The sequence below is a fragment of the Elephas maximus genome, chromosome 19 (assembly GCF_024166365.1).
Source record: "Elephas maximus indicus isolate mEleMax1 chromosome 19, mEleMax1 primary haplotype, whole genome shotgun sequence".
In the NCBI taxonomy this organism is placed as follows: domain Eukaryota; kingdom Metazoa; phylum Chordata; class Mammalia; order Proboscidea; family Elephantidae; genus Elephas; species Elephas maximus.
The window spans coordinates 30,864,579-30,891,818 of NC_064837.1; the positions used below are offsets into that span (position 1 = coordinate 30,864,579).

The window sequence follows — 27,240 nt, forward strand, 5'->3', positions numbered from 1 at the left end:
CTTTCCATCATTGTAAATATTCAGATAAAAAAAACTTAATCAACAAAATGAGCTCTTTGGGGGCTGCAGCACCTCGGTTAGTGTTTGTTTAAATAACTGGAATTTTTTTTTTTTAATAGGCTAGCCCAGTGGATACATAAAACTAGCTAGCTATCACAGTAAAAATTGAAATTACTGTATATCAGTAATTTCTGCTGAAAGTGATGATTCGTTTATTAAATATTGATATAAACCAGACCCAATATTGCAAATAATGTTTTTACAACACAAATATATTAAACAGAGTTTAAAGGAAATTAAATTAGAATTATAACAAGAATAATTTGTTACCTTATGAAATTTCTGTATAAATTTTATATCTCAATGGAGAAAAATCACCAATATCCTATTAACAAGGAGCGCTCATAAATGCTTCAGAGTAGATTATAAAGCAGAGTGTCCCCAGGAAGTATGATATTAAACAGACTCTAAATGGGTGTATTTTTTTTTCTACCTCCTGGGTTGTTCAGTTCTATCTTTTCAGTTGGCTTTATGCTTGAATAAACCAGACTTCTAATCTTTAAGCTGTTCTAATGCTTAAAATTTCAGATTTTTTTTTAACTGTGGTGTAGCTAAGACTTATTCTTTACTGTAAGAAAGCCTGACAACAGTGTGATTTCAGGTGTCTTTTTTTAGGTCAGGGCTGCAAGTGGTCTAGTTCATGGGTACTTTTAGATGTGATAGATAATCCCATCGCCACTATTTTACTAATTAAAATGATCCTAAGTACTTTGAAAATTGAAATACATATATAGAGAGAGAGGAAGAACAGGATGTTACTCCTGCTTTTGACCTAACGAATGTGAATCCTCCCGGAATTTCAGACGCGTGCCTGTGCTCTGCAAGTTTTATCTGCCATCTTGGAAGGCTCAAAGCAGTTTCTTTGTGTTGCCGAAGACACCAGTGCCCACAGGAGGGCCTTTACTCCGCTCTCCGTAATGATCGCTTCCAGCATTAGAGAGTTACACAGATGTCTTTTGTTAGCTTTGGTGGCAGAGTCATCGTCGCAGACCCTTACTCAGATAATTAAGGTAAATGTGTCAAGTTATCTGTGGGTTTCAAAGAGGTTTCTCTGTTTTAATTTTATATAGTGTTTCATGTTGTCCAAAAGTAACTTGATTTAAGAATATAAATAAGTAGTAATTTTATTAAAGATATCCTATTTGGTCGTCTGTACCTACTTGTCTGATCTTATTTAGAATCTCTGTCCAAATAAATGATTTATTAAAAATACTCCTTTATCTTTAGTATTAAGCTGTACCAATGAGAACAAAAGTGTCCCCCCGCCCCCATTCCCCAAAAAAGAACTGATGTTCAAATAAGTGTAAAAGCTTTCTAAATTATATGCTGTAAAATTTTGTTTCTAGACTGTGGCTTAATTGGGCCTGTTGATGGGCTGTTCTCTCATTTGTGTTTTGCAGTGTCTTGCAAATTTAGTATCAAATGCACCTTACAACCGTCTGAAGCTCAGCCTACTGACCAAAGTCTGGAACCAGATAAAGCCTTATATCCGCCACAAAGGTTGGTATCAATCAAGCTTCTCCAGAGAAACAGCACCAAGAGGATATTATACATGTACATATAAAGAGATTTATTTTAAGGAATTGGCTCACTCGGTTGTGGGGGCTGGCAAGTCTGAAATTTGTAGGACAGGATGGCAGCCTTGAAACTCAGGCAGGAATTAACACTGCAGTTCTGAAGCTGAATTTTTACTTCTCTGGGAAACTTCAGTTTTTGCTCTTGAGGCCTTCAACTGATTGGATGAGGCCCACCCACATTATCCAGGGTAATCTCCTTTACCTAAAGTCAACTGATTGTAGATATTAAGCACATCTACAAAATCACAGCAGCACCTTGGTTAGTGTTTGATTAAATAACTGGATCCTATAGGTTAGCCAGTGGATACATAGAACTAGCTATCACAGTAAAAATTCAAGCTCAATTGCTTCTTTATATCCATCAAATCTAGATTATTAGTAAGAAAAAGTATCAGAGCATTTTCACATATATTCATCTTTATAAATATCCTAAAGGATAAATAGGAACATAAACTGACATTTACCTAGTATTGCAGCTCTAAGAAATCTCTACTGTTCCCCCAAACTGAGAGGGGACCAACTGTTCCTACAACCCCACTTTTGACCCCTGAAGTCCTAGTGGTTTTTGCTGGAAGGAAGTGAGATAGGGAATTAATTGTAAAGCTTAATACCTTTTTGATGCTTCAGTGTAGTACCCAAAGTAACCCTTTAGAATTAAGACTGAGCCAAGTGCAAGGGGCCCCCCTCCAGTGTATAATCGTTCATGTCCTTTAGACATATAGGTGGAAGGTGGATAGATGACTGAATGGGTGGACGAATAGATATCATCCTGTTTTTGGAAAGAAGTGGGACACAAAACCTAACTTACCTCCTCTGAAGTTGAGATAAAATCCCAGAACTTCAAATTCCCCACTGACTTCAGAGTCTTATTTTCTGTTACTTCCTGACTTGCTCCCACACGTATTATGTATGTGCTGTAAACACTTGCCTTTAGGATCTTTGTTTTTCTTTTGTTTGTAAGCTTTAGGATCAGGCCACGATCTGAAGAGTTAAGTTTTTCAGTAAGAATTGTGGAACTAGGAGGAACCGTGGGTGTTTTAGTGATATTACAGGAAGAGCACTAAAGCTAGCTGGGGTCCAGGGAGGGTCTCCAGCCCAGTTCCGTTTCTGCCTTCTTGTAGCCATGGCTCTCTCTGAACCCTAATTTCCTCCTGTAGAAAGAATTATACCTATCTCAGAATTTTTTGAGGCTCAAATGAGATAATGGTATGTAAACTCAGCCCGGTCTACTCCTTTCACCAATGTGTAAATTGGAGCCCAGAAAGATAAATCTTGCTTTAGGGTCCCTCATCTCATTAGCGAGAGAAGATTAAAACCAAGTCTCCCGGCTTATTAATCCACTGCTCTACTTTTCTTTATCTGTAAACCGAGGGGAGTCACCGTGTTTCAGAGGTGCCTTTCACATGTCTGGTTTTGTCCTGCAGTAAGTTTTTATTTATTAAAATGTTCAAATCCACAGAAAAGTCGAAAGAACAGTGCAGTGAATACCTGTGTACCTCTACCTAGATTTAACAGTTGTTAACATTTTGTCATATTTGCTTTCTCTTTCTACATATGTGTATATGTATGTGAATATATGACTCTGTTTCCCTAAACTGTCTGAAAGTAAATTGAAGACATGATTTTCACCCCGGAATATCTCAGCACATGTCTCTTAAGAATATGTACAGTCTCCTGAAAGTGCAATACTGTTCTCACACCTAAAAAAATAATGATTGCATACATCATCTAATTTCAGACTACAGAAGCTGGTAAAAATCTTCAGTTTCTTCATTTTTGGCCTAGGTGGTTGGTGGATAAATTTGAATAATAGTCTTATTAACTACTGCTGAAAGTGAAGAGAACTTGAAGCACTTACTGATGAAGATCAAAGACCACAGCCTTCAGTATGGATTACACTTCAACATAAAACAAAAATCCTCACAACCGAACCGGTAAGCAACATCATGATAAACAGAGAAAAGATTGAAGTTGTCAAGGATTTCATTTTACTTGAATCCACAATCAACACCCATGGAGGCAGCCGTCAAGAAATCAGAAGACGCATTGCATTGGACAGATCTGCTGCAGAAGACCTCTTTAAAGTGTTAAAAAGCAAAATGCCCCCTTGAAGAGTAAGGTGCACCTGACCCAAGCCATGGTGTTTTCAATCACCTCATATGCATGCAAAAGCAGGGCTAAATAAGGAAGACCAGAGAAGAACTGATGCCTTTGAATTGTGTTGAATATTCCGTGGACTGCCAAAAGAATGAACAGATTTGTCTTGGAAGAAGTACAGCCAGAATGCTCCTTAGAAGCAAGGATGGTGAGTTTATGTCTCATGTACTTTGGACATGTTATCAGAAAAGATGAGTACCTGGAGAAGAGCACATGCTTGGTAAAGTAGTGGGTCAGTGAAAAAGAGGAAGACCCTCAATGAGATGCATTGACAAAGTGGCTGCAACAATGGGCTCAAGTATAAACGATTGTGAGGATGGTGCAAGACTGGGCAGTGTTTTGTTCTGTTGTGCATAAGGTTGCTGCAAGTTGGAGCCGACTCAACGATACTTAACAACCTTACAACATCATCGTCTGATGTCTAGTCCACATTCAAATTTCTCCACATGTCCTAAAAAGTCTTCTATAGCTTCCTTTTAAAACTAGGATTTATTCATGCTTCATGCATTGCCTTTAGTGGTTGTGTCCCTTTGTTGTTGTTGTTGCTAGGTGCTGTTGAGTCAGTTCCAAATGATGGTGACCCTGCACACAACAGAATGAAACACTGCCAGGTCCTGAGCCATCCTTATACAGTCGTTATTACGCTTGAGCTCATTGTTGTAGCCGCTGTGTAAGTTTGTTGTACTATGGGGGCTTATGTCTTGCTGTGATGCTGGAAGCTATGCCACCAGTATTCAGACACCAGCAGGGTCACCCATGGAGGACAGGTTTCAGCTGAGCTTCCAGACTAAGGCTGGGAAGAAGGACCTGGCAGTCTACTTCTGAAAAGTATTAGCCAGTGAAAACCTTATGAAAAGCAGCGGAACATTGTCTGATACAGTGCTGGAAGATGAGCCCCCCTCAGGTTGGAAGGCACTCAAAAGATGACTGGGGAAGAGCTGCCTCCTCAAAGTAGGGTCGACCTTAATGATGTGGATGGAGTAAAGCTTTCGGAACCTTCATAAGCTAATGTGGCATGACTCAAAATGAGAAGAAACAGCTGCAAACATCCATTAATAATCGGACTCTGGCATGTACGAAGTATGAATCTAGGAAAATTAGAAATCATCAAAAATGAAATGGAAAGCATAAACATAGATATCCTAGGCATTAGCTGAAATGGACTGGTATTGGCTATTTTGAATCGGACAATCATGTAATCTTCTATACTGGGAATGACAACTTGAAGAGGAATGGTGTCGCATTCATCGTCGAAAAGAACGTTTCAAGATCTATCCTGAAGTACAACGCTATCAGTGATAGGATAATATCTATACACCTGCAAGGAAGACCAGTTAATACGACTTATTCAAATTTATGCACCAACCACTAGGGCCAAAGATGAAGAAATAGAAGGTTTTTATCAGCTGCTACAGTCTGAAATTGATCAAACATGCAATCAAGATGCATTGATAATTACTGGCAATTGGAATGCGAAAGTTGGAAACAAAGAAGGATCAATAGTTGGAAAATACAGCCTTGATGATAGACACAATGCCGGAGATCGAATGATAGAATTTTGCAAGACCAACGACTTCTTTATTGCAGATATCTTCTTTCACCAACATAAACAGTGACTATACACATGGACCTAGCCAGATGGAACACACAGAAATCAAATGGACTACATCTGTGGAAAGAGACGATGGAAAGGCTCAGTATCATCAGTCAGAACAAGGCCAGGGGCCTACTGTGGAAGAGACCATCAATTGCTCATATGCAAGTTCAAGCTGAAACTGAAGAAAATCAGAGCAAGTCCACGAGAGCCAAAATATGACCTTTAGTACATCCCACCTGAATTTAGAGACCATCTGAAGAATAGATTTGATGCATTGAACTCTAGTGACCAAAGACCAGACGAGTTGTGGAATGACATCAAGGACATCATCCGTAAAGAAAGCAAAAGGTCTTTGAAAAGACAGGAAAGAAAGAAAAGACCAAGATGGATGTCAGAGGAGACTCTGAAACTTGCTTTCGAACATCGAGCGGCTAAAGCAAAAGGAAGAATTGAGGACGTAAAAGAACTGAACAGAAGATTTCAAAGGGTGTCTCGAGAAGACGAAGTAAAGTATTATAATGACATGTGTAAAGAGCTGGAAATGGAAAACCAAAAGGGAAGAACACGCTTGGCGTTTCTCAAGCTGAACTAAAGAAAAAATTCAAGGCTCGAGTTGCAACAGTGAAGGATTCTATGGGGAAAATATTAAATGACGCAGGAAGCATCAAAAGAAGATGGAAGGAATACACAGAGTCATTATACCAAAAAGAATTAGTCGATGCTCAACCATTTCAAGAGGTGGCATATATGATCAGGAACCAATGGTACTGTGTCCCTTTAGCCTCTTTTAATTTAGAGTAGTCCCCCAACCTCTGCCCCTCCCCCCCCCCCCCCCGCCATGACACTGATTTTTGAAAGAGTCCAAGCCAGTTGTCTTACAGAATGTCTCACCTTCCGGATTTGTGTGATTGTTTCTTCACAGTGTTGTTTAAACTTATACTTCTGTCCGAGGTTATTTCCTTTCAACTGCAAGTTAAGTCTAGAGGTTTAGGTAGATTCAGGTTAAACAAGAGTCCCCTAAGTTTCAGCTGCCTACAGAGACAGTTATGATCCTTAGTGGTGATAACTGTGATCCCATGCTAATAGGTTCTTACTGTTTCCTTTGGCAGATGTAAATGTTCGTGTGTCAAGCCTCACGCTTTTGGGAGCCATAGTGTCCACTCATGCACCTTTACCTGAAGTTCAGCTGCTTTTACAACAGCCGTGTTCTTCTGGACTCAGTAATAGCAGTTCAGCAACTCCACATCCGAGTCTTCCTGATTGGTGGAAGAAAGCCCCCTCAGGAACCTCTCAAGAAGAAACCACAGTTAACTCACCAAGGGGGTCTTCAGAGCCCTGCTGGCTTATTCGACTTTGCATTTCCATTGTTGTATTGCCCAAGGAGGATTCCTGTTCAGGTAGTGAGGCTGGCTCTGCAGCAGGAAGTACCTATGAACCGTCCCCCATGCGACTGGAGGCCTTACAGGTAGGAGGTTTCATTTCCTCATCTTTGAAGTAGAGGTAACCATTCCTCCTCCTTAGGTGATTGTGAGAAGTGAGTCCAGGAAAATGAAGCCATGTGCTCGTGGTATTACTGGGAGTTGCGTTTTAGGTAGAGGTGGTTTGTTTTGTTGTTTTGTTTTGAAAGATTCTTGGTTGTAAAATGTCAAGATTCACTCTTTTGTTCTTGTTGCATGTTACTTTAGTCATCTCAGGTATTGTATGAATATGACAGGTGGGTATAATAGATTATATAGCAATTCTGAAAGAAATTGTACCATTAATCTTTTTTGATTTCTGCAAATTAAATGTTTAATTCTCTATAAACTTCTCTCAGGTCTTGTATCTGCTGCTTAGAGAAGACAAAATAATTGTTCCCTCAAAGGAGATAAACAACCCTAGATAAAAATACTTGCTTTTCCTATATGAATAGGATCTAAGACACTGACTTCACCCTGAGTTCTCTGCTGATTATCTGTATGGCATGAAATACGTTCTTCAGCCTTTTCAGCCTTAGATTTCTCAGCTTGAAAAATTCACTATCTCAAAGAATTGTTCCAAGGCTCAAATGAGATCATATTAATGAAAAACATTTTACAAACTGTAAAGCACCATAAAATTATGTGGTATGGTTAATTGGTTTTAATCAGGAAAAAAATAGTCATTCTTCATTTCATTCAACATCAGATTGTAGCCCTTGTTAAGTATGACTGATTTGTGAAATACTGAAACACTTCTGTATATCTCAGCCCTGAATTCAGGTCACGAGGTTAATTCCCTGCCACTGTTCTCTTGGCAGGTGTTGGCTCATCTGGCAAGGGGCTACTTTTCAATGGCTCAGGTCTACTTGATGGAGCTTGGAGAGGTGATTTGCAAGTGCATGGGGGAAGCAGATCCATCCATTCAGCTTCATGGAGCAAAGGTAATATCTTACTAAAAGCTACCTGCCTTTTTTCCTCTTCATTTTATGTATCTTGCTTCTGATGTATGTCCATCAATTCTGAGGTTTCCTAAGGAAGGTTTGAATACAAATATTTTTACGGATGGTATTTCTGGTAAGGAAGTCAGATATTCCTGTATTTTCAGTTCTACGTATAAACCCAAAGAATTGACTTGGTAGTAAATTAACAATATATAGGTAGTGATTTTGCTCTTGGGAAGAATGCCTCTGAGATAGGAGTTACTGAGAAATGAAAGAAAAGCAATTGGAAGTTCTTTTTTCCATTGATTTGGGGTAATCTCCAAACCAAAGTGAAGTTGTTTGTAACCTCCATAGTTCTACTCCATTGTTTCGATAATCTCTCTCTTTTTTTATCTTGGCAGCTTCTGGAAGAATTGGGTACAGGCTTAATACAACAGTACAAACCAGATTCTACCATAGCACCTGATCAGAGAGTGCCAGTCCTTTTAGTAAGTAAATGTGAATTTGTAGTTTGTTTTCTTAGTTCTTCACTTGTGTCTTTATTTTGAGGCTCAGTGATAAAGTGGAGTAGATGGCATGGTTTCTTCCAGTGATAAAAATGATGGTTTATAATCTAGGATGATGGAAAACTAGCATGAATAGGTTTTACTGGCATGTCGGTTTATTTGCAGTTCAGTGTGTGGTAGGATTATGTCCAGCCAGCAGTGGGAAAACCAGTATTTCTTTTGCCTAAAACCAGCCTAGTTTGGTTATTCAGCATGCTCAAGACTGGTGGGAAGAACCAAGACCTTGGAGTCAGAAGGCATGGGCTCAAATCTGGGGAGCACTACTTCATGGCAATGTGGTTATGAGCAGAGTTTCGTCATTATAAAGAAGAGTCAGAATCCTTACCTCACACAGCTGTTGAGTGAAATGTAATGACCTTGGCACATAGTAGTGCCCAATGAATGTTAGTTCTCTTAACCTGCCCATGATTTGTCTTAAATTCCTGTGATCTCTGCTTGTTTCTGTTGTTTCCACTCTGTGCCAGTTCTTTGGAGAAGGGACACGTGACTCCACCAAAAAAGGCTTCTACCTGGTACCAAAAGCAAAATCAGTTCAACATCAGTGATGTTTTCTCCTCCTTCCCCCTCGTCTTACCTCTTCCCTTCACAGCTTCCGTCATCCTTGCAGTGAATTAAGAATCTCTAACCCTGTCCTGAAACTATTGCCCTGAGATAACCTTTAAACCTTAGGCTGGATTCTCTACAGAAAGAAAGCCAGTAAGGCGTATAAATACATATGGGGAGAGATTACATCAAGGAAATGACTCACGTGGTTGTAGAGGCTGGAGAAGCCTCTTGCCTGACCCACAGACTTGAGACATTCCAGGGTTGAAATCATCTGAAGGCTCAACTGAGGCTGGAGAATCCTCTTCTAAGGTGGCTCACTCAATACCTGGCAAGCTAGTGCTGCTGTTGGCAGGAAACCTCACTCAGCTCCCCCCATGAGGACCCCTCCATAAGGCTGTTTGGGTGTCCTCTTGGCTTCTCCCAGAGTTAAGTGATCCGAGAAGGAGAGCACAAGGTGGATGCTGTGGTCATGGACGCTTTGGAGGTTTCACACCATCATTTCCTCAACGTCCTATTGGTTACACAGGTCAGCACTATTCCGTGTGGAAGGAAACTGCCCAGGGGAGGCAGAAATTATTGTGGGCCTTCTTAGAGACTGGCACCCATACCTTCTGTCCACATCCTTCTGCTAGATTGGGCAGGGAAGGCCAAAACCAGGCTTCCGGGGTCTGGGGTTGGTGGGAGGACAGAACTGGCCCATAGGGTACACAGCAAAATCCAGGACTAGGTCCATGGAACACAAACTGGAGACACCAAAACAGATTTGCAAACGGACATTCTAGTGCAGATTTTTTGTAAGGCATCCTTGGACATGGGCAGGAAACTGTTAAAGATGCCATTCAGATGCCTACCTTGAGGGGTTTTAGAGTGAGATGGTTGTTCAAGGTGCTTAAAATAGAGCCTAGTATTGAATTTAAGAGTGCCCACTCTAGGAACTTTATACACAACTATTACATTTAATTATCACACACACTCAAATAGATGTCTTTGCCCTGTTTTATTGAAGAGGAACTAAAGCTTAGACAGGTTAAGTGACTCAACTGAGGCTGCAGAGGCAGAAAGCAGCAGCTGAGGGACTTGACCCAACCTCTGCCTCTGGATCCCGTGCACACAGCCTCTGGGCTGCTCTGGGGCCCTGGGCCCTGAGCCCTGAGCCCTAGTTGGGTATCAGCTGATACGGATTCTAATCCAGCTCTGCTGCTGCCTATTAGCAAGTTGCCTTATCTCTTTGTGCCTCAGTTCCTTGTGCGAAAAATGGGGATAATGTTTCATTTAGTTGTGCTAAGGATTAAAATGAGTTGATATGTATAAAGCACTTAGAACAGTGCCTGGCATATAGTGAGTTCTCAGGAAAACCTTAGCTGTTGTTGCTACTGTCATCCTCATCCTCATGATTATTGTCACTGTTGCTGCTTAATTTCATCAGCTGTAGATTCCTAATCAGTAAAATGAAAGGATTCAACTAGTTGTTTTCTAAAGTTCTTTTCATCACTGTGGAAGAAGAGCCAGTGAAAGCAGTTACAAAAAGCCACTACTGTAAGGAGAAACCTTTCATTCCTACAGTCACTTCTGATAGGCTTAGTGTCAAGTATGTCTGCCTGTTGTCTCTTGGGCTGGCTTGAGCTGTGCTTCCATTCCAGGTGGTGACATTCTGGACTATGATGCTGAACGGCCCTTTACCCAAAGCGCTCCAGAATTCTGAACATCCGACTCTTCAGGCGAGCGCCTGTGATGCCCTGTCGTCCATCTTGCCAGAGGCCTTCAGCATTCTGCCGGTAACTTTAGGGGCACTGGTTCATCATTAAATCATGCTTCCAAGCATCAGAGTTTGAGTTTCTTGTTCACTTGTACCAGTCTCCAACATCATTTGTGAGGAAAAGGTCTTACTCTATTTGAGAATGGAGAGAGGGAAGTGGGGAGCAGCAGATGGAAAAACTGAAAGTAAACCGTAATGTACCTAGAGAGACTTTTCCCCCTGTGCTTTAGAAGGTAGACGGTACAAGTGAGAGGAGCACTTGAAGTTTTAAAGTCAGGGAGGTTTCAGGATAATTTCAAAATTGAGAGTTAGAAAAACCTAGCTTTGAATCGTAACTCTTGTACTCTGATTTGATTATCTTAACTTCCCTGAAAATTTCGTTTTACTCTCTATAAGATGGGGATAATGTAAGAAATATTATAAAGTATGTGAAAATACTTAGCTTGGTACCCAGCACATACTGTATTCAAACAGCTAATTTTCATCAGTCCTAAATGGCATTTGCATCTATTTTTCTTATTATATAAAGGAACTTTTACAAAGGAAGCAGCTTTAATGAAGTAGAAGGTTGTACAGATTAAATGTGATAACAGATACTGCGTGTACCCTCTACAAAGTGTGTGCTTAGGTGATGGTTGAATCTGAATTGAACCTTTGCTCTTTAACAAAGGTAGCCTTAGGGTCACAGTTGTGTTCAGTTCCTGAATATGGACTCAAATACAGATATTTTGGTCACATGTTGAAGACATTGGCTCATAGCTGTTTCATTCTCACTTTTCCTTTGTCACCCTTCCTTACTGCAGAATGACAGGCAGATCCTATGCATCACGATGTTGCTTGGGCTGAATGACAATAAGAACCGTTTGGTGAAAGCTGCAACATCCCGGGCCCTTGGAGTCTACGTGCTTTTTCCTTGTCTCAGACAGGTCAGAATTAGTCTATTTAGCTCTTCTCTGTCTCTTTTATAATCCGTATCACTGCTTTTTTTTAATGTTGATGGAGCCCCTGAATTGGACAGTAAAAGGAAATTAAATTGCTTTGAAATCTGGTTTCCTCAATTGCTACTAAAATATAGTAATGCCTGTAATTCATTTATTCTTTAGTTAGCACACTCCCTGGGACCCTAAGTGTCCCAGTAAATGCTTAAATTATTGCATGATTAAATAAAAATGAAATAGGATGTTGCTGTGTGATAGTAAGAATTTGGAGCGTTATATACCTTTTACTTAAAAGGAAATTATTTTTGCATTCACTCTTACTTCACACTTATCTCACCCAGAAGTATATAATCATACAGTGTATTTTAGGAATGCATTTCATTGTCAGAACATTGTTTCCCAAGGTGAAAATCGGTCTAAGCACAGAAGTCAAAAATATCTATCACAGGCCAGATGTAAGGTACAGAAAGCAATTTGGCCTTTGTTCTTGGTTCCTGAGAGCTAGACCACATCTGAGGCTAATGAATGGGGACTGAGTAGACCAAGAGGTACCACCTGGTGGTCTGATGTTGACTAGCCTCAGGAGGTATGATGTAACCTATCATAACGACGTGATGTGGCCAGTAAAAAGCCCTGAGCTCTAAGGCTCAGGTGAACTTCCTGGTTGGTGATAATATCTGGTCTCGGGAGGGTAGTGCGTCCTTTTAGGACATGGAAGCTACATGCCGGTACCCCTCCCAGACCTTACCCTATATGTATATTCATTTATGTCATTTTCAGCTATAGTAAATCTGTGGCCATAAGTAAGGTTTACTCCCTGTGATTTCTGTGGGTCGTTCCAGAGAATTACTGAATCTCATGGGGCATTAGGAGCCAGTGGGTCAGAAAGTAAGGGTGTCATGTGGGTTCCCCAAACTTACAACTGGTGTCTGCCTGTTTGGCAATCTGAGGGACGATGTCCTTTTAACTTGTGAACTCTGACCCAGCTGTGGGTGGCTAGAGTAGAAGAGAAAATGCTACGTGGGTGGCTGGCAAAAGGGTGAAGTGGGAATGTGAGGACTGGACCTATCCCCACGTTTTGGGATTGGATTTATACTGTTCCCTACCACGTAGCAGATTACAAGATGTTCACAAGAGCAAAATCCCTAAGCTCATACCAAAATTGTGGGAGAGATTCCCTTGGGATTTTAATGTGTGTCCAAATTAAAATAAACCAGAAGAACAGTAGGTTGGTGGAATAAATGAATTTTGATTTCCGAGTAGAAATTTGCGGTAAAGGATTATAGCTTTATCTGAAAATAAATTTGAGAATTTCGAATATGCCAGTGTGAACCCCTAAAGGGGCCACAGTATTCTGTTCTGCTTTGTCTGTCTTCTAGGACGTCATATTCGTTGCAGACACTGCAAATGCAGTGCTGAGGTCGCTTCAAGACAAGTCTCCGAACGTCCGGGCCAAAGCAGCCTGGTCCCTGGGGAATCTGACGGACGCTCTGATTATCAACATGTAGGTGACAGAGCTTGTTTTCCTAGGGGACTTACGAGACTGAGGTCCCAAGGGATATCTTTGGTCCTTCACACGAAAGAATTGGCAGTAATTCTCCCGCGTTATGCAGCCCTCTGCAGTAACAGCATTAACAGGCTACTCCTAATGTGTACTAGGAACGTATCTGAGTTGTTGTTGTTCGTTGCCGTTAGTTTCCGGCTCCTGGTGACCCCACGTGTGCAGACTAGAGCTGCTCCGTAGGCTTTTCACGGCTGTGATCTTTCGGAAGCAGATTGCCAGGCCTCCGGATGGGCTTGAACCGCCAACTTTTTCGTTAGTAGTTTGCACCATCCAGGGACTCCAATATATTAAGAGATAAATATATATATATATATAAAATGCTGTGTTGCTATATTATATCCACGTTATAGAAAATGTGGAAGATACAAAAGTAGAAATCTAAAACCTTAGTAATGGTTGTCCTACTTTTTTAAATATAGTGTTTATATTTTTTTAAGTCATATATCCACAGGTTTAAAATTTTTTTTTTAACAATGCAAAGGGATATTAGTGTAAAGGCTTTCTCCTACTCTGACCCCGTAGCTCCCTCCCCAAAGGCAGTTGTGGACACACAAGTGTCCTGCTTTTTGTTAACTCTGGCATATAATATGTACAAGCATCCTCCTGTTTTCTGGACTTTTATTATCATGTAATATTGCACTATCTATGCCTGTGCGATAATTATTTAACGATTCTTCTGTTATTAAACATTTAGCCTGTTTATAGCATTAGGCTTTTATATGCAGTGAACTTTTTTGTGCATGAAATCTCCATTTTGAGATGTTCTTCTGCATGCTTTCCTAGACGTGGGCCTACGGGGTCAGAAGGTATAAACTGCAAGTTCTTGGTATAATCTGAACAGATTTGTTGAGCTGTTTTCTTGAAGTTCTTCTAGCTACACTAAGTGAATACATTTTATATATACATGGATTTTACTTTTTTACATATTTCGCCTGCTTTTGGTGGAGTAGGGAAACACCAGACCCAAGTTTCCAGGAAGAGTTCTCTGGCCTCCTGCTCTTGAAAATGTTGCGATCAGCTATAGAAGCATCCAAGGATAAAGACAAGGTAGAATCTCAGCAAAACCTCATATTTCTCATTTAGATACTTAGTGTATTGTAGTGTTATCCCAGCCTGGAGTGTGATGTTCCTCAAACTGTCCCACCAAATTTACCCCTATTCCAAGGAGATTGAAGCTATCCTCTAGGGGTAGAGGGGGGGCCACGCCACACCTTTACAGTTTATTTACTGTCTCCTGTTTCGTGAAAACAAACAATACCCATTGTAATAGTACTTCATAATATCCATGTTTGTTTTAACATTAAGATTAATTAAATAGATTAATATTAATCTATATTTTTCCCCAAAAAATCTTCAAGTAGAATTGACAAGTTAGAAAGATGAGCCCTTGGCTTTGAATAGCCCATTATACAAATGAGTTTAAAAAACAGACCTGGGCTCTAAGATCAGGTAGACATGGATTTAAACCCTGGCTAGGAGACCTTTGCTGCATTATGTAACTTCTCTGAGGTTCAGTACTCTCACCTATAACATGGAAATAGTTACATATACCTCACTGGACTCTGAGATGCCTTATGTTAAAGCACTTAGCCCAGTATATGACCCATATCAAGGACTGAAAACCCAATAATCCCCTGGAAGCCCCCCTCAAACTAATTTAATCAGATTTTCTGGGGTTGGGGCCTGGGAATTGTTTTGTTTTGTTTTTTTAAACTCCCAAGATGATTCTAATAGGCCGCAAGGGCAGAGAATCTTTAGTAGAAAAGTCTACCTTCTGCTCCTAGTCTTGCTATGGACCAGTGTTGTCCTATTACCCTGGGCCTTGCAGCCCTCTCTCTAAAATGGGGAAGATAGACTAGATAATCTCGGAGGTCCACTTAAGCACTAAAAAAATAAGGGAGAGGAGTTTTTGTAGGATGGTTCACAGTGTCACCAGACAAGACTTTGCAGAGTTCCAAGAGCTGGCAAATAGTGGATCTCTGCCACCTTTATGGTGTACGTTTTTCACTAGCTTTCTGGCTTTAAGAAGTCTAGGACTTCGGGCATTTTTTAAAGCTGAAATTTTGGTTTTTGAAACATCTCTGGCAAAACAGGTTTCAAATGCTTTTACATTTTATTCTAGGTAAAGAGTAATGCAGTCCGGGCCCTTGGAAATTTGCTTCATTTTCTGCAGCCATCTCATATAGAAAAACCCAGATTTACTGAAATCATCGAGGAGTCTATCCAGGCCCTAATTTCTACTGTTCTAGTTGAGGCTGCCATGAAAGTCCGATGGAATGCTTGTTATGCGTTGGGAAATGTATTTAAAAATCCTGCTCTTCCGTTAGGTAAGAAAGTTTCCTTCTCTCTTGGGGAGGACCTCTTTGGATAGCACACACCAGTCTTACATTGTTGTTAAAGATGCTTGTCACAGTGGTGTTTATCACAGTGTTAGGAACAATGGAAACATACTGGATGCCCAACTTCAGAGGAATGGTTAATAAATCCTCATGCATTGTTGTAGTCGTTAGGTGCCGTTGAGTCAGTTCCGACTCATAGCACCCTACGTGCAGCAGAATGAAACACTGCATGGTCCTGCTCTGTCCTCACAACTGTTATGCTTGAGCCCATTGTTGCAGCAGCTGTATCAGTCCATCTCGTTGAGGGTCTTCCTCTTTTTTGCTGACCCTCTACTAAGCATGATGCCCTTCTCCAGGGACTGGTTCCTCCTGATAACATGTCCAAAGTACATGAGACACATCTCGCCAGTCTTGCTTCCAAGGAGCATTCTGGTTGTACTTCTTCCAAGACAGGTATGTTCGTTCTTTTGACAGTCCATGGTATATTTAGTATTCTTCACAAACACCACAATTCAAAGGCAACAATTCTTTGGTCTTCCTTATTCATTATATATATATATGTGTGTGTGTGTGTGTGTGTGTATTTTTAATGGAATATCTTGTTGCCATTTAAAATGGTGTTTACAAAGAATTTCCGGTAATATGGGAAAATACTTTTGATGTTAAGCAAACTAAAGCAGGATATGAAATTTTCTACAGTATGATCTCAATAAATAGGCAGAAAAAAAAGACTAAAAGGAAACTGGCCTAATTATTAACAGTGGTTGCCTGTGGATAGGAAGATGAGTAGGACTTTTTCTGATTTCTTTTTCTAAATTTTCTACAATGAGTGTATATTATTTTAATAATCAGGATAAGATAAAGGAAAAAACTAGCATGGAATAAAGAGGATACAAATTGGAAGTCCTTTGTGAGCCTTGGTAGAGAAGTGGAATGCTGCTGTAAGGAGGACCTCTGTCTCTGAGTAATGTACACATTGCTCTACACTCAGTAGCTAACAGCGGCTTATGCTTATGGGTCATCACCTCCAAATCCCATGTACTTTAAATGCCAGCATTTTTCTTACACATTTGTCTCTGTGACAAGATTTGATACATGGTGTGCGTTCCTGGAAAGGAGACAGTCATTCTGAACCAGCGACGTATGCATCAGATTAGGGGACCCTCACTCTGCTCCCCTTTCATTTCTGAAAGTGGCCAGGCTGACCAGTCAGCTGGGAGCCATTAGAGAAATAACCTCACAGCTTCTTCCAGTGAGGAAATCACCTAAGGTGACCTATCCTACGTGGGGTTGGAGCTCATTGAGGTGGATGTCTGCCTCCTGGAGAGCCAAGAAGTCCTTGAAACCAGGGAACTGCAGGCTTGTTTCCTGCCTTACCCTGTGTGATCCTTGCCTTCTGGTTACTGGAGAGAGAGAAGCTGACCTAAAGAAAGGGGAGTGCATGACTGAGGGGAAGAAGGGGGTTTAAGGAGGCAGAAGGTTTGATGGACTGAAAAGAATCCAGTGGCAGAGGCGTGAGGAACCACCTAAGAAAAGGGAGTCAGGAAATAGACTGCGGACGGTGATTAGGACAGTGTATGAGAGACTCTAGCACCTCCAACGGTAGCCTGTTGTAAATGGCAGTAACATCCACAAAATGGAAGGGGCCTGCTTTCCTATCCTTGAAGGGAACAAAAATGCTGGGAAGGGCTGGTAGAGTTAGGGAAGCTGCATTCTACACCACTGTTGTCCATCTTGAGGAATGATGACCCCCCAAAATGGAGTGGGTAGTGGTGACAGGTGAGAAGGGTGGGCTGATTTCCTGGGGCCTGCAGGAAGAGAGAAAACACAGAAATCTCGCATCTTCTCAGAATTAGAAGTTTTCTCTTTCTTTGGGATAAAATGCATGACTTCGCATGGCCAGAGCAGTGTCTGGATGCTAATCCAGTGGGAGGGGGAGGGCGTATTTTTTACTGCCGTGCCCAAGGCTGCCGCTTGCAGTTACATGGTTTGCGCACTGCTCAGAGGCTACAATTCAGTCCATGCTCCTCTCACCAAACCTCACCCCTCTCTGGAGGCCATCTTCCCAAAGGGGAAAAAGAAGCCTTCTTCTAGGTCATCAGAGGCTACCTATTTAGGGTAGCTAGCTGGTCTAGGGAAAGGGAAGGCCTGGGGGCAGGTACATTGCCATTTACCCAGGGTCCCACAGTTAGTCACTCACCACCCTGATTCTATAGGAGTATTGTAAGAATGAAAACAGGAAATGACTAACTGGAGCACTAGTGTATATACTTCCTTCGGTCCCCATGCCCCCACTTGTATCTAAGCCTTCACTTGATTTAATGACTACGGATCCTTTCTAGGAACAGCCTCGTGGACCTCCCGGGCCTACAGTGCACTCACATCGGTTGTGACGACATGCAAGAACTTCAAAGTGCGCATCAAATCTGCCACTGCCCTTTCCATCCCAGGCAAGCGAGAGCAGTATGGGTCCACTGAGCAGTACACACAGATCTGGAATGCACTGGTCACAGCCTTACAGAAGAGCCAAGACACCACGGACTTTTTGGAATTCAAGTATTGTGCCAGCCTACGGACCCAAATCTGCCAGGCTCTGATTCACCTCTTGAGCTTGGCCAGCGCCTCAGACCTGCCCTGCATCAAAGAAGCCCTTGAACAGAATGGGGACATGATCCAGTCCTATATCCTACAGTTTTTAAAATCAGGAGCTGAAGGAGATGACACCGGAACACCCCACAGCCCGCAGGAAAGAGACCAAATGGTAAAGGCGGCCCTGGAGCACATAGGCAGCATCCAGGCACTGGCTGGAGACACAGCCAAAAGGGCCATCATGGGCTACTTAGAAGATATCCTGACTGTTTATTTAGACTCAGCTGGATCACAAGTGGCACTCCTTGGGTTAACAGATCGCTGAGCATTTCACCATACTTTCTGGATGTCCAGTGTGGTACTAGGAAGACCCGCACTCAGGCACCTGATATGTGGGCTCTAATCTTAGGGGCAGAAAAACAGTCCACCCAATATTCATTTAGAATGAGTTAGCCGCTATTTAAAGGTTTCTCAAAGGGCTCAGCCACTTACGAAAGTGGTTCCCCTGCTTTGGCCGTGTTCTGGTTGGTTGGGACCTCTGACCCGTGCCACCAGCTGCTAAGGAGCCGGGTTGTAGTGTAGACCAAGCAGATGTGGGGAGAGGGGCTGGGAAGAGTATTTAGTCTCAGAAAAAAAAATCGATAGAATATCTGCCAGTTTGTCATACTGTGGTGGCTTGTGTGTTGATGTAATGCTGGAAGTTATGCCACCAGTATTTCAAGTATCAGCAGGGTTACCCATGGTGGATAGGTTTCAGCCGAGTTTCAAGACTTAAGAGACTAGAAAGAAAGGCCTGGCAATTTGCTTCCAAAAATTAGACAATGACAACCTTATGGACACAACAGAACATTGTCCGACTCACTTGTTTTGGACACGTCATCAGGAGGGATCAGTTGCTGCAGGAGGACATCATGTTTGGTGAAGGAGAGGGCCGGCAGGGCGAGGGAGACCCTTGGTGGCATGAACCGACAACAGTAGCTGCAGTGATGGCCTCGAACAGGCCAGTGATCATGAGGGTGACACAGGACCAGGCAGAGTTTCCTTCTGTTGTACGTAAGGTTACCATGAATCCGAGTCGACTCAGCAGCAGCTGTTTATCTCTATATTGTGTTTCTGGGAATTATTTTCCTTTTTTATAATAAACTAATGAAAAGTAGGGTGCAGAGTCTTGTTTTTATCACGTTGCCATTTATAGAAAGCTGTAGGCAGAGTGGATGTTCAGCCAATTTGCAGTGTACAGCTGCACCAGTTGCTAAGGGACTGAAACAGCTCCGTACAGGTTGGTAAATAGCTGCTGCACTGAGCTCCCCGAGTACCAACTCTGGAACGTGCCTCCCCACAGCCCAGCAACCACCTGAAGTTTCCTTCCGTGGGTAAATGGATAAACAGACTGGTACAGTGATACAGTGGACTGAATGCTGCGTTAATTGTTGATATACATAACAACGTGGAGGAATCTCAGAGGCGTTTTGCTGAATGAAAGAAGCCGGTCTTAAAAGGTTACATAATGTGTGTTTATGTTTATATGATACTATGGAAAAGGCAGAACTATAGTGACAAGAATACGTCAGTGGTTGCCAGGGGTTAGGGGCGGGGCAAGGATGTGCCAGGTATGGTAGGACTAGATATATCTTTTGAGTGAATGAAAACCACCTCCTCCCCCACGAATCACTGGTACCTGAAAGATAGGGTCTACCTTCTACGTAAGCACCATGGTAATAACTAACGTTTATTGGCTGCCTTTTCTTACCAAGCATTGCGCCTTGCTCCTAAATTCATTATTGCACTTCATCCCCACAGCAATCTCTGAGGCAGTTATTGTTGTTATCCCCATTCTACAGATACAGTCAGCAGAAGAACAATGTAGGTGACCTGCAGGAATAGAGAGTTAGGAGGTAGCAGAGTTGTACTTGAACCAGGCTTTTGGATTCCAACGCCAGTGAATTTACCCGTTACTTGAAACTCTATCTTGTGTTATTTGTATTAAGAGGATAAAAGATTGAAGGGCCTTTTTCTTTTGTTTTCCAAATGTAAAATTGTATTATAATGTTAAGTGTACTATTTCAAACTCTACACATACGCTAGGAGATCTAGGAAGACTCCCAGAGAGGCATGCCTCCCCTTCCTTTGGGTGAAAATCTTAAACCAAAGATACCATCTAATAATTTACATTTTTCCTCCACGTTTTTATAATCTTCGTACGTGTGGCCATAAAATCATAATTCTTAGACCTTTCTGTTATTTACAAGAGCATATTGTGTATTTTTCTAAAATGTCAGCTCTTCTTGGTTCTCTTTGATTGTTTTTGTAAACTTAAAGAAGCTGCATTGCCTCAAATACCCAAATTGTGTAGGTAAATTATCGCAATGTGGTGGAATGGCCAGCAGATGGAGACAGAGAACATAAAGTCATTCAGACTCCGCATTTTTGACAACTGTTTCCCAGGTTCGGGAACTGCAGCTCCTGTGTATCTGGTTGCTCTCATTAGAACACTGGTTCTCAGAGCTGGCTGCACATTGGAATCACCAGGAGAGCTTAAAAAAAATACAGATACACAGGCCACACCTCCAGATTCTGAGTTAGGTACTATGGGATGTGATCTCGGCATTGGGAATGTTAGAACCCGGACTAGGGATTTTAATGACAACTAAGTTTGAGCCCCTCTACTTTAGAACGTGCAACAAGAGTGGGTCGCAAGCTGGTGTGTTTCAGAATCACCGGGAGAACTAGTGAAAAACAGAGACCCAGGCTGTTGTGGTCTTCATTTGAGAACGTGTGCATACTGAAATGGTGATGTTTTAAATGTATGTAATTTAAAGTTAAATATGTCAGGACTAAATGTGATAAAGTCTCGTACTAGATTCTAACATATCAGAGTAACTGCAGGCATCAAAAGTTTTAAGAAAATTTTATAAGCGAAAAATTTTAATTGTGCAGATGCTAACCATTAACTTTATTTTTTCTCCTGGAAATGGAGATGAGATCACCTGGGCCACTCCTACACTAACCTGCCACAGGAGCAGGTTGCCAGCACTGGGCCAGCAGGTTTCCTCCCCAGACAAGTACGGGCTACACATGATGCCAAGTTCCAGAAGAGTTTGTAAACTCATGTTTAGACATCGTTTTGTGATGGAGTATTAGGGAAAAGTAGGGCTCCTTGGCCAACGGGACTCCCAGCCTTCGTGGAATATGCTCCCCAAGCTGGTTTATACTTTCTTTTGCCAAAGAAATTATTTTAAAATAAGATATTTTAATATTAGAGTCATCATAGATTAATTTTATAAATAGCATTGTTAGAAAAATAATAAATCTGTGTTGTGGAACATTTGGAAAAAACAAAGCAATACGTTAAGCTAAAATTACCCTCATACCTTGAGATAATCACTATTAACATTTTGATGTTTCATTCTAGACATTTTTTCATGACACACATGTATGTGAGTATAAGCATATACTATACAGGTGGACTCAAACACTCCAGATGTGTGTGTGTATGTCTGTGTGTGGGTGGGTGCATACTCCCATATACATTGTGGGAATTAGTCTACAAAATTGTGATCGTAAGCTATATACTTTTTTTTGAAGACTACTATTTTACTTAATGTCATGAGCATTAAATATTCTTCCAAAACATGATTTTAATGACTAGATAGTTGTCTATAGTATTGATATGCCACAATTTAACCAATTATCTGTTGCTGGATGTTGTTTTCCAGTTTTTGTTGATTTGCATATAACTCTAATAAACATTAGAATTGTGTTTTGTTGTACACTCTGAGGCAGAAATGTAATTTTATGACTTTCCAAGCAATTAGCCAGTTGGCCCTGCACCATTGATCGGATAATCAAACCATCCTTTCCCCGTGGGTGCTAACTGACTACATTCTTATCTTCCCGCATGTCTGTGTGTGTGCGTCCTATTCTCTTCATCTCACTGCTCTTTGATTCTTGTGCTAGTCCCAAATTCTTTAATTATTGGCCTTTAAAACAGAAAGTTCAGCATCAGGTGACCAACTAGACAAGAATGTTCCTGCCCCTGGCTGCTTGACTAAATAGGGCTTGGCATCACCCTTTGCTTGGGAGTGTCAACTGCCGTTCGTTGTTGTCGAACATTTAGTGTCAACATTTACGACAAACCCTTTATATTCCGAATGAAAATGTTGTGAAGATTGAAGAACTAGTCCTTCTTACTAACTGCAGTTGTCGTTCTTAAAAACACCCGATAATGCGACTGTCCCTTAAGACTGGAAGGCCTCCAGAGCTATTAAGGCAAACAGACTTCTTATGAAAAATGGTCCCAAATTGCTACGCTTTTTGAGTTCTTGTGTCTGCTTTTTAGAGTTCTTGTGTCTGCTTTTTAGAACTTTCCTGTTTCCTTCCTCAGCGTCAAGTTGTCGGCTGCCACTTTTTTTTTTTTTTTTTGGTGACGTTTTACACAGCAGTTTAAGTTCCCATTCAACAATTTCTACACAAATTGTTCAGTGACACTGATTATATTTGGAACATTTGTGTGAACATTCTCCTTATTTTCGTTCTGGTTGTAAAAAAAAAAAAAAGATTTTTTTTTTTTTTTTTGGTCTCATTTCCGTTAATCTAGTTTCCCTGCTCCCTTACGTTCTCATCTTTCTTTTAAAGTAATTGTTGACTGGTCTTACATAGGTGGGTTTTTTAAAGGTCACTACTTTTGGTTAGTATTATTTTGTGAGCCAGTTTGTTATTTAGCTACGAGGTGGCATTGGGTTCGTTTCGATTCAAGATTGAGAGAGTATCTCAGGGCAGTAGTTTCAAAGGAGTCCTCCAGTCTCAACCAGTTCAGTAGATCTGATTTTTTTGTTTGTTTGTTTGCTTGTTTTTTTATGAATTTGAAGTTCTGGTCCACATTTTTCTCCCATTCTATTAGGTTCATTTATTGTGGCCCAGATTAGAACGGTCGGTAGTGGTAGCCGGGCACCATCTAGTTCTGGTCTCAGGGTAGAGGAGGCAGTGGTTTGTGTAGACTATTTGTCCTGTAAACTAGTTTTTTCTTTGAGTCTTTGGTTTCCTTCTTTTCTCTTTTGCTTGAGTCAGCCATCAGTTCTTGCTAGTATTCACCACCTGCCTCCGTCAGCCCTCTTTATTACAATTTTCTGTTTCTGATCATCTGTGGGTTGCAAACCCTAATAATAAAGCTTAGTGGTGGTATTAGTTGCTACCATGTATTAAGTGCCTATTTTGTACCAGGCCCTGTGCTAGACATTTATTTAACCTCTAATCCTTGCTGTTAAATAGATACTATTATTCTCATTTTGTAGAGATGAGAAAATTTTAGAAGCAAATTATGATAGAATTGTGTCTAAAATGAGGGTGTATAGACCATATGTCAGGTGCTTGACAGATTCACCTCTGAGAAAAGCCTTAGTGCAAGGAGGGAGAAGGGAGAAAACAGAAACCTAATGGCACAGAAACCCTAAGTGGAAGGATTAGGACAAAGGGAGAGGAGTCAGTGGAGAAGGAGCTGGAAAATGGCAGGGGACCACTGATGGAGTGAGATTTTGGAGGTGACGAGAAGGGATTAGATCAAGAGTTGAAGTGGAGGCATTTGTAAGAAAAAGGGAACATCCATTCCTCTGAGTCAGGTGAGAAGGAAGAGAAGCTAGGTAAAAAAAAAGCAGAGAAATATGGGGTACAAGCAAAGGGACTGGTCACAGATATTTTGTAGGAGAGAGGAGGAAAATGTTTGGCATCATTGAGCTCTGAGGTAAGAGTTCCACCTTGGCTCCGACAGTTCACTTATTGTCCACAGTGGTAGCTGGCTCAATAATGACCCTTTATGGGCTGCACCACCTCCCCTCCCCTCTGGGATCACTTCTCAAATAAGCTGCTTGCATTCAAATCCTTCTCTCAGAGTCAGTTTCTGGAGGAACCCCAACCAAGACAGCATCAATGCAAATAGTTTTACCCACCACTTCCCAAGTCTACATTTTTAGCCCTGAATTCAGGTCTTATATTTTCAGCTACCTATGGGCATTTCTACTTGGATGTGTCTATAGACTATTTCTTAAATTTTTGTGTGTGATTATCTAACCCTGGGGTTTGGAAGGAAAACAATATAGCCTTTAAACTAGGAACTTTTCTGCAGAAATTTTGTTGTAATTTTCTTGGAAAGAAGCAAGGGTTATACCAACTACATTAAAGGTTCAGATAGTATACCTTAATGTAAAATATATCCTGAATCAAAGATAACTAATTAGCAAGACCTAGCAAGGAAAAAAAAAAGTTTTCACATATTAAACTTGTTTTCCTGAGTAAAGTAAAACAGTTAAGCTAATGGTACCTACATACTCCTCTGAATATGATTTCATAGGAAAATAAGCTAATAAATAATAAGCCCCTCACTTCTTATAGAGCTGGGAAGAGTAGACTCTGTTCTGACAGACAGGTGAAGGGGGAGAGGGACAGAGGAAGGAAGAATCAGGGAAAGTCTGGCCCTGGTCATTGACAGGGGCTGTTGGAATTGGTGTAGTATCCACCCAGTTAAGATAATGTCCCAACACCCATTGTTATGTCACCAGCTCTCCCAGAGCAGGAAAAATGCAACCCTACCCAGCAGAGCCAAGGTTTAGGAAACCATTAATGTGATAGCCACTGCAAATCCCATCCAACCAGGGGAACATGCCAGTCCATGACAATGTCCTCTTCTGAGACCAGGAAGGAGACAGTGGGGGATTGGGAAATAGGTGCCATTTCCTTCTTTGTCCATACCAAAATCAAACCTGATGCCGCTGAGTCAATTCTGATTCATAGTGACCATATAGGACAGGGTAGAACTGCCCTGTAGGGTTTCCAAGGAGCAGCTGGTGGATTCAAACTGCCACCTTTTGCTTAGCAGCTGAGCTCTTAACGACTGCATTACCAGGGCTACTCTTTGTCCGTAGCACCTTCTTTATTGAGTGCCTGGTATAAAAATTGTTTAATTAAAACAGAACTTGGAAGTGGGTGAGGGAGAACTGAAGTGGGCTGCTTATAAATGACTGAAGCTCTCCTGGAAGCTGTTCTGTTACTGTCCTTGCCCTCAACATGTTCATCCAGTCAGCAGGATGATATGGTAAGGAGATCCTGGACTTAGAGGTCAATCAGACTTGGATTTGAATCTAGCGATGCAGCTTTGGGCAAGGAACTTACCTCTCTAACCACCTGTTCTGTGCCAAAGCACCTCACCTGTATTATCTAATCTTCCCAACAACCCTCTGAGGTGAATTATAGTATTCCCATTTTTTTGGATTCCAAAAGTGAAGCTCCAAGAGATTAAGTAACTTGTCCAAGATCACATAGCTAGTAAATTGCCAAGCCAGGATCTGAGCCCAGGTGGATTCACCTACAAAACCTTTGCTCTTTCCACTGCACTACCTCACCTCCCACTGAGCCTGTTTCCTTGTCTGTAACCCTGGGTTACTAATATCCACTAACTTATCATTGTAAGGACTGAGTTAGATCATAATAGCTATAATTTAAGACACTCTGTTCTCCCCCACAATTGTATGAAGTAGATACTATCCCATTACACAGTTGAAAAAACTAAGGCTTAGAGAGATCAAGGTAATTTGTGTGACTCATTGATTGCTCCTCCTAAGGGCAGAGGCACTGCCTCCTTCCCGTTGGTACTACCCTTACTTCCTGTGTGTATTAGTTGCTCAATGTATGTTTGTTGAAATCTCTTTTATATACACAATAGAATCCAGCACAGTGCCAGGAGCTTTGTGATTGTTAAAAACAAGTTACCAAATTGAATTAACAAAGGCAGGTTTGTTTAGTCAGTGTAACTGTTAAAATATGTATGAACCATTCATTTAAAGCACACAGATTTCTTTTAATTAACTTTTATTAAGCTTCAAGTGAGCATTTACCATTCCCATCAGTCTGTCACATGTAAGTTTACATACATCTTACTCCCTTCTCCCACTTGCTCTCCCCCTATTGAGTCAGCCCTTTCAGTCTCTCGTTTCGTGCCAATTTTGCCATCTTCCCTCTCTCTCTATCTTCCCATCCCCCCTCCAGACAAGAGTTGCCAACACACTCTCCAGTGTCCACCTGATTTAATTAGCTCACTCTTCATCAGCATCTCTCTCCCCCCTGCTGACCAGTCCCTTTCATGTCTGATGAGTTGTCTTCGGGGATGGTTCCTGTCCTGTGCCAACAGAAGGTCTGGGGACCATGGCCGCCGGGATTCCTCTAGTCGCAGTCAGACCATTAAGTATGGTCTTTTTATGAGAATTTGGGGTCTGTATCCCACTGATCTCCTGCTCCCTCAGGAGTTCTCTGTTGTGCTCCCTGACAGGGCAGTCATCGATTGTGGCCGGGCACCAACTAGTTCTTCTGGTCTCAGGATGATGTAGGTCTCTGGTTCATGTGGCCCTTTCTGTCTCTTGGGTTCTTAGTTGTTGTGTGACCTTGGTGTTCTTCATTTTCCTTTGCTCCAGGTGGGTTGAGACCAATTGATGTATCTTAGATGGCCGCTTGTTAGCATTTAGGACCCCAGACGCCACATTTCAAAGAAGCACACAGATTTTATGATTGCTGTGCTGTCTCCAAATATGATGGGAGGAGGAGCAGATTAGTTCTCATTACCGTTGTTGACTGCCATTGACTTGGCCCCCAACGCATGGCAACCCCATGTACAGTGGAAAGAAACGCTGCCCAGCCGTGTGCCATCCCCATGATCAGACTTAACATACCGAATATTTATTTCAGAAAATGAATATAAGCTGTAAGAGGAAGAAAAGAGTTGGTTTTTGTTTTCATTTGTCCATAAAATATCTTCTCTATAAAGCCACAGAAATTCCTCCTCAGGCCCTTGCAACCTCCTGCCCGAGGAGTCTTGCCAGGGCTTAGAAGGCCCGTGTCCTCGTTCTTTACCTCTGGCTCACTTACGGCATGGTGATGGCTGCAGGTGGGGGTGAGAAAGAGACTGAGGCATGATGGGATGGCTGTCCCACTGTGGGCTGAAGCTGGAACACCGTCATCATCAGGCTGTGATTTCTTAGGAGATTGCCTGGGTACATGCTCTCCTTGCCTTTGAGACCCTCGACTCCCAAGCCCACATCAGTCTGTAGCCATCAGTCCCCTCTGACCTCCATTCCCTAGCCCCAGGCCCTTTGCCTCTTTTCTGAAACT

At 41.7% G+C, this 27,240-nt stretch overlaps 1 protein-coding gene across 3 annotated transcripts in view; it reads left to right on the plus strand.

Annotated features, from left to right (window-relative positions):
- Positions 1 to 21,847, plus strand: part of HEATR6 (HEAT repeat containing 6) — a 38,907-nt gene extending 17,060 nt beyond the window's left edge. The window contains exons 10-20 of one of the 3 annotated variants that reach the window (XM_049860062.1): positions 864 to 1,070; positions 1,461 to 1,560; positions 6,501 to 6,856; positions 7,670 to 7,792; positions 8,194 to 8,280; positions 10,545 to 10,679; positions 11,464 to 11,586; positions 12,978 to 13,102; positions 14,113 to 14,209; positions 15,285 to 15,489; positions 17,850 to 21,847. In XM_049860062.1, the coding sequence (XP_049716019.1) occupies positions 864 to 1,070; positions 1,461 to 1,560; positions 6,501 to 6,856; positions 7,670 to 7,792; positions 8,194 to 8,280; positions 10,545 to 10,679; positions 11,464 to 11,586; positions 12,978 to 13,102; positions 14,113 to 14,209; positions 15,285 to 15,489; positions 17,850 to 18,415 (2,124 nt within the window). In that variant the 3' untranslated portion in view covers positions 18,416 to 21,847. Of the gene's footprint in view, positions 1 to 863; positions 1,071 to 1,460; positions 1,561 to 6,500; positions 6,857 to 7,669; positions 7,793 to 8,193; positions 8,281 to 10,544; positions 10,680 to 11,463; positions 11,587 to 12,977; positions 13,103 to 14,112; positions 14,210 to 15,284; positions 15,490 to 15,857 lie in introns of all 3 variants that reach the window. The other 2 variants (XM_049860061.1, XM_049860063.1) reach the window with 2 other exon arrangements.
- Positions 21,848 to 27,240: the final 5,393 nt, after the last annotated feature.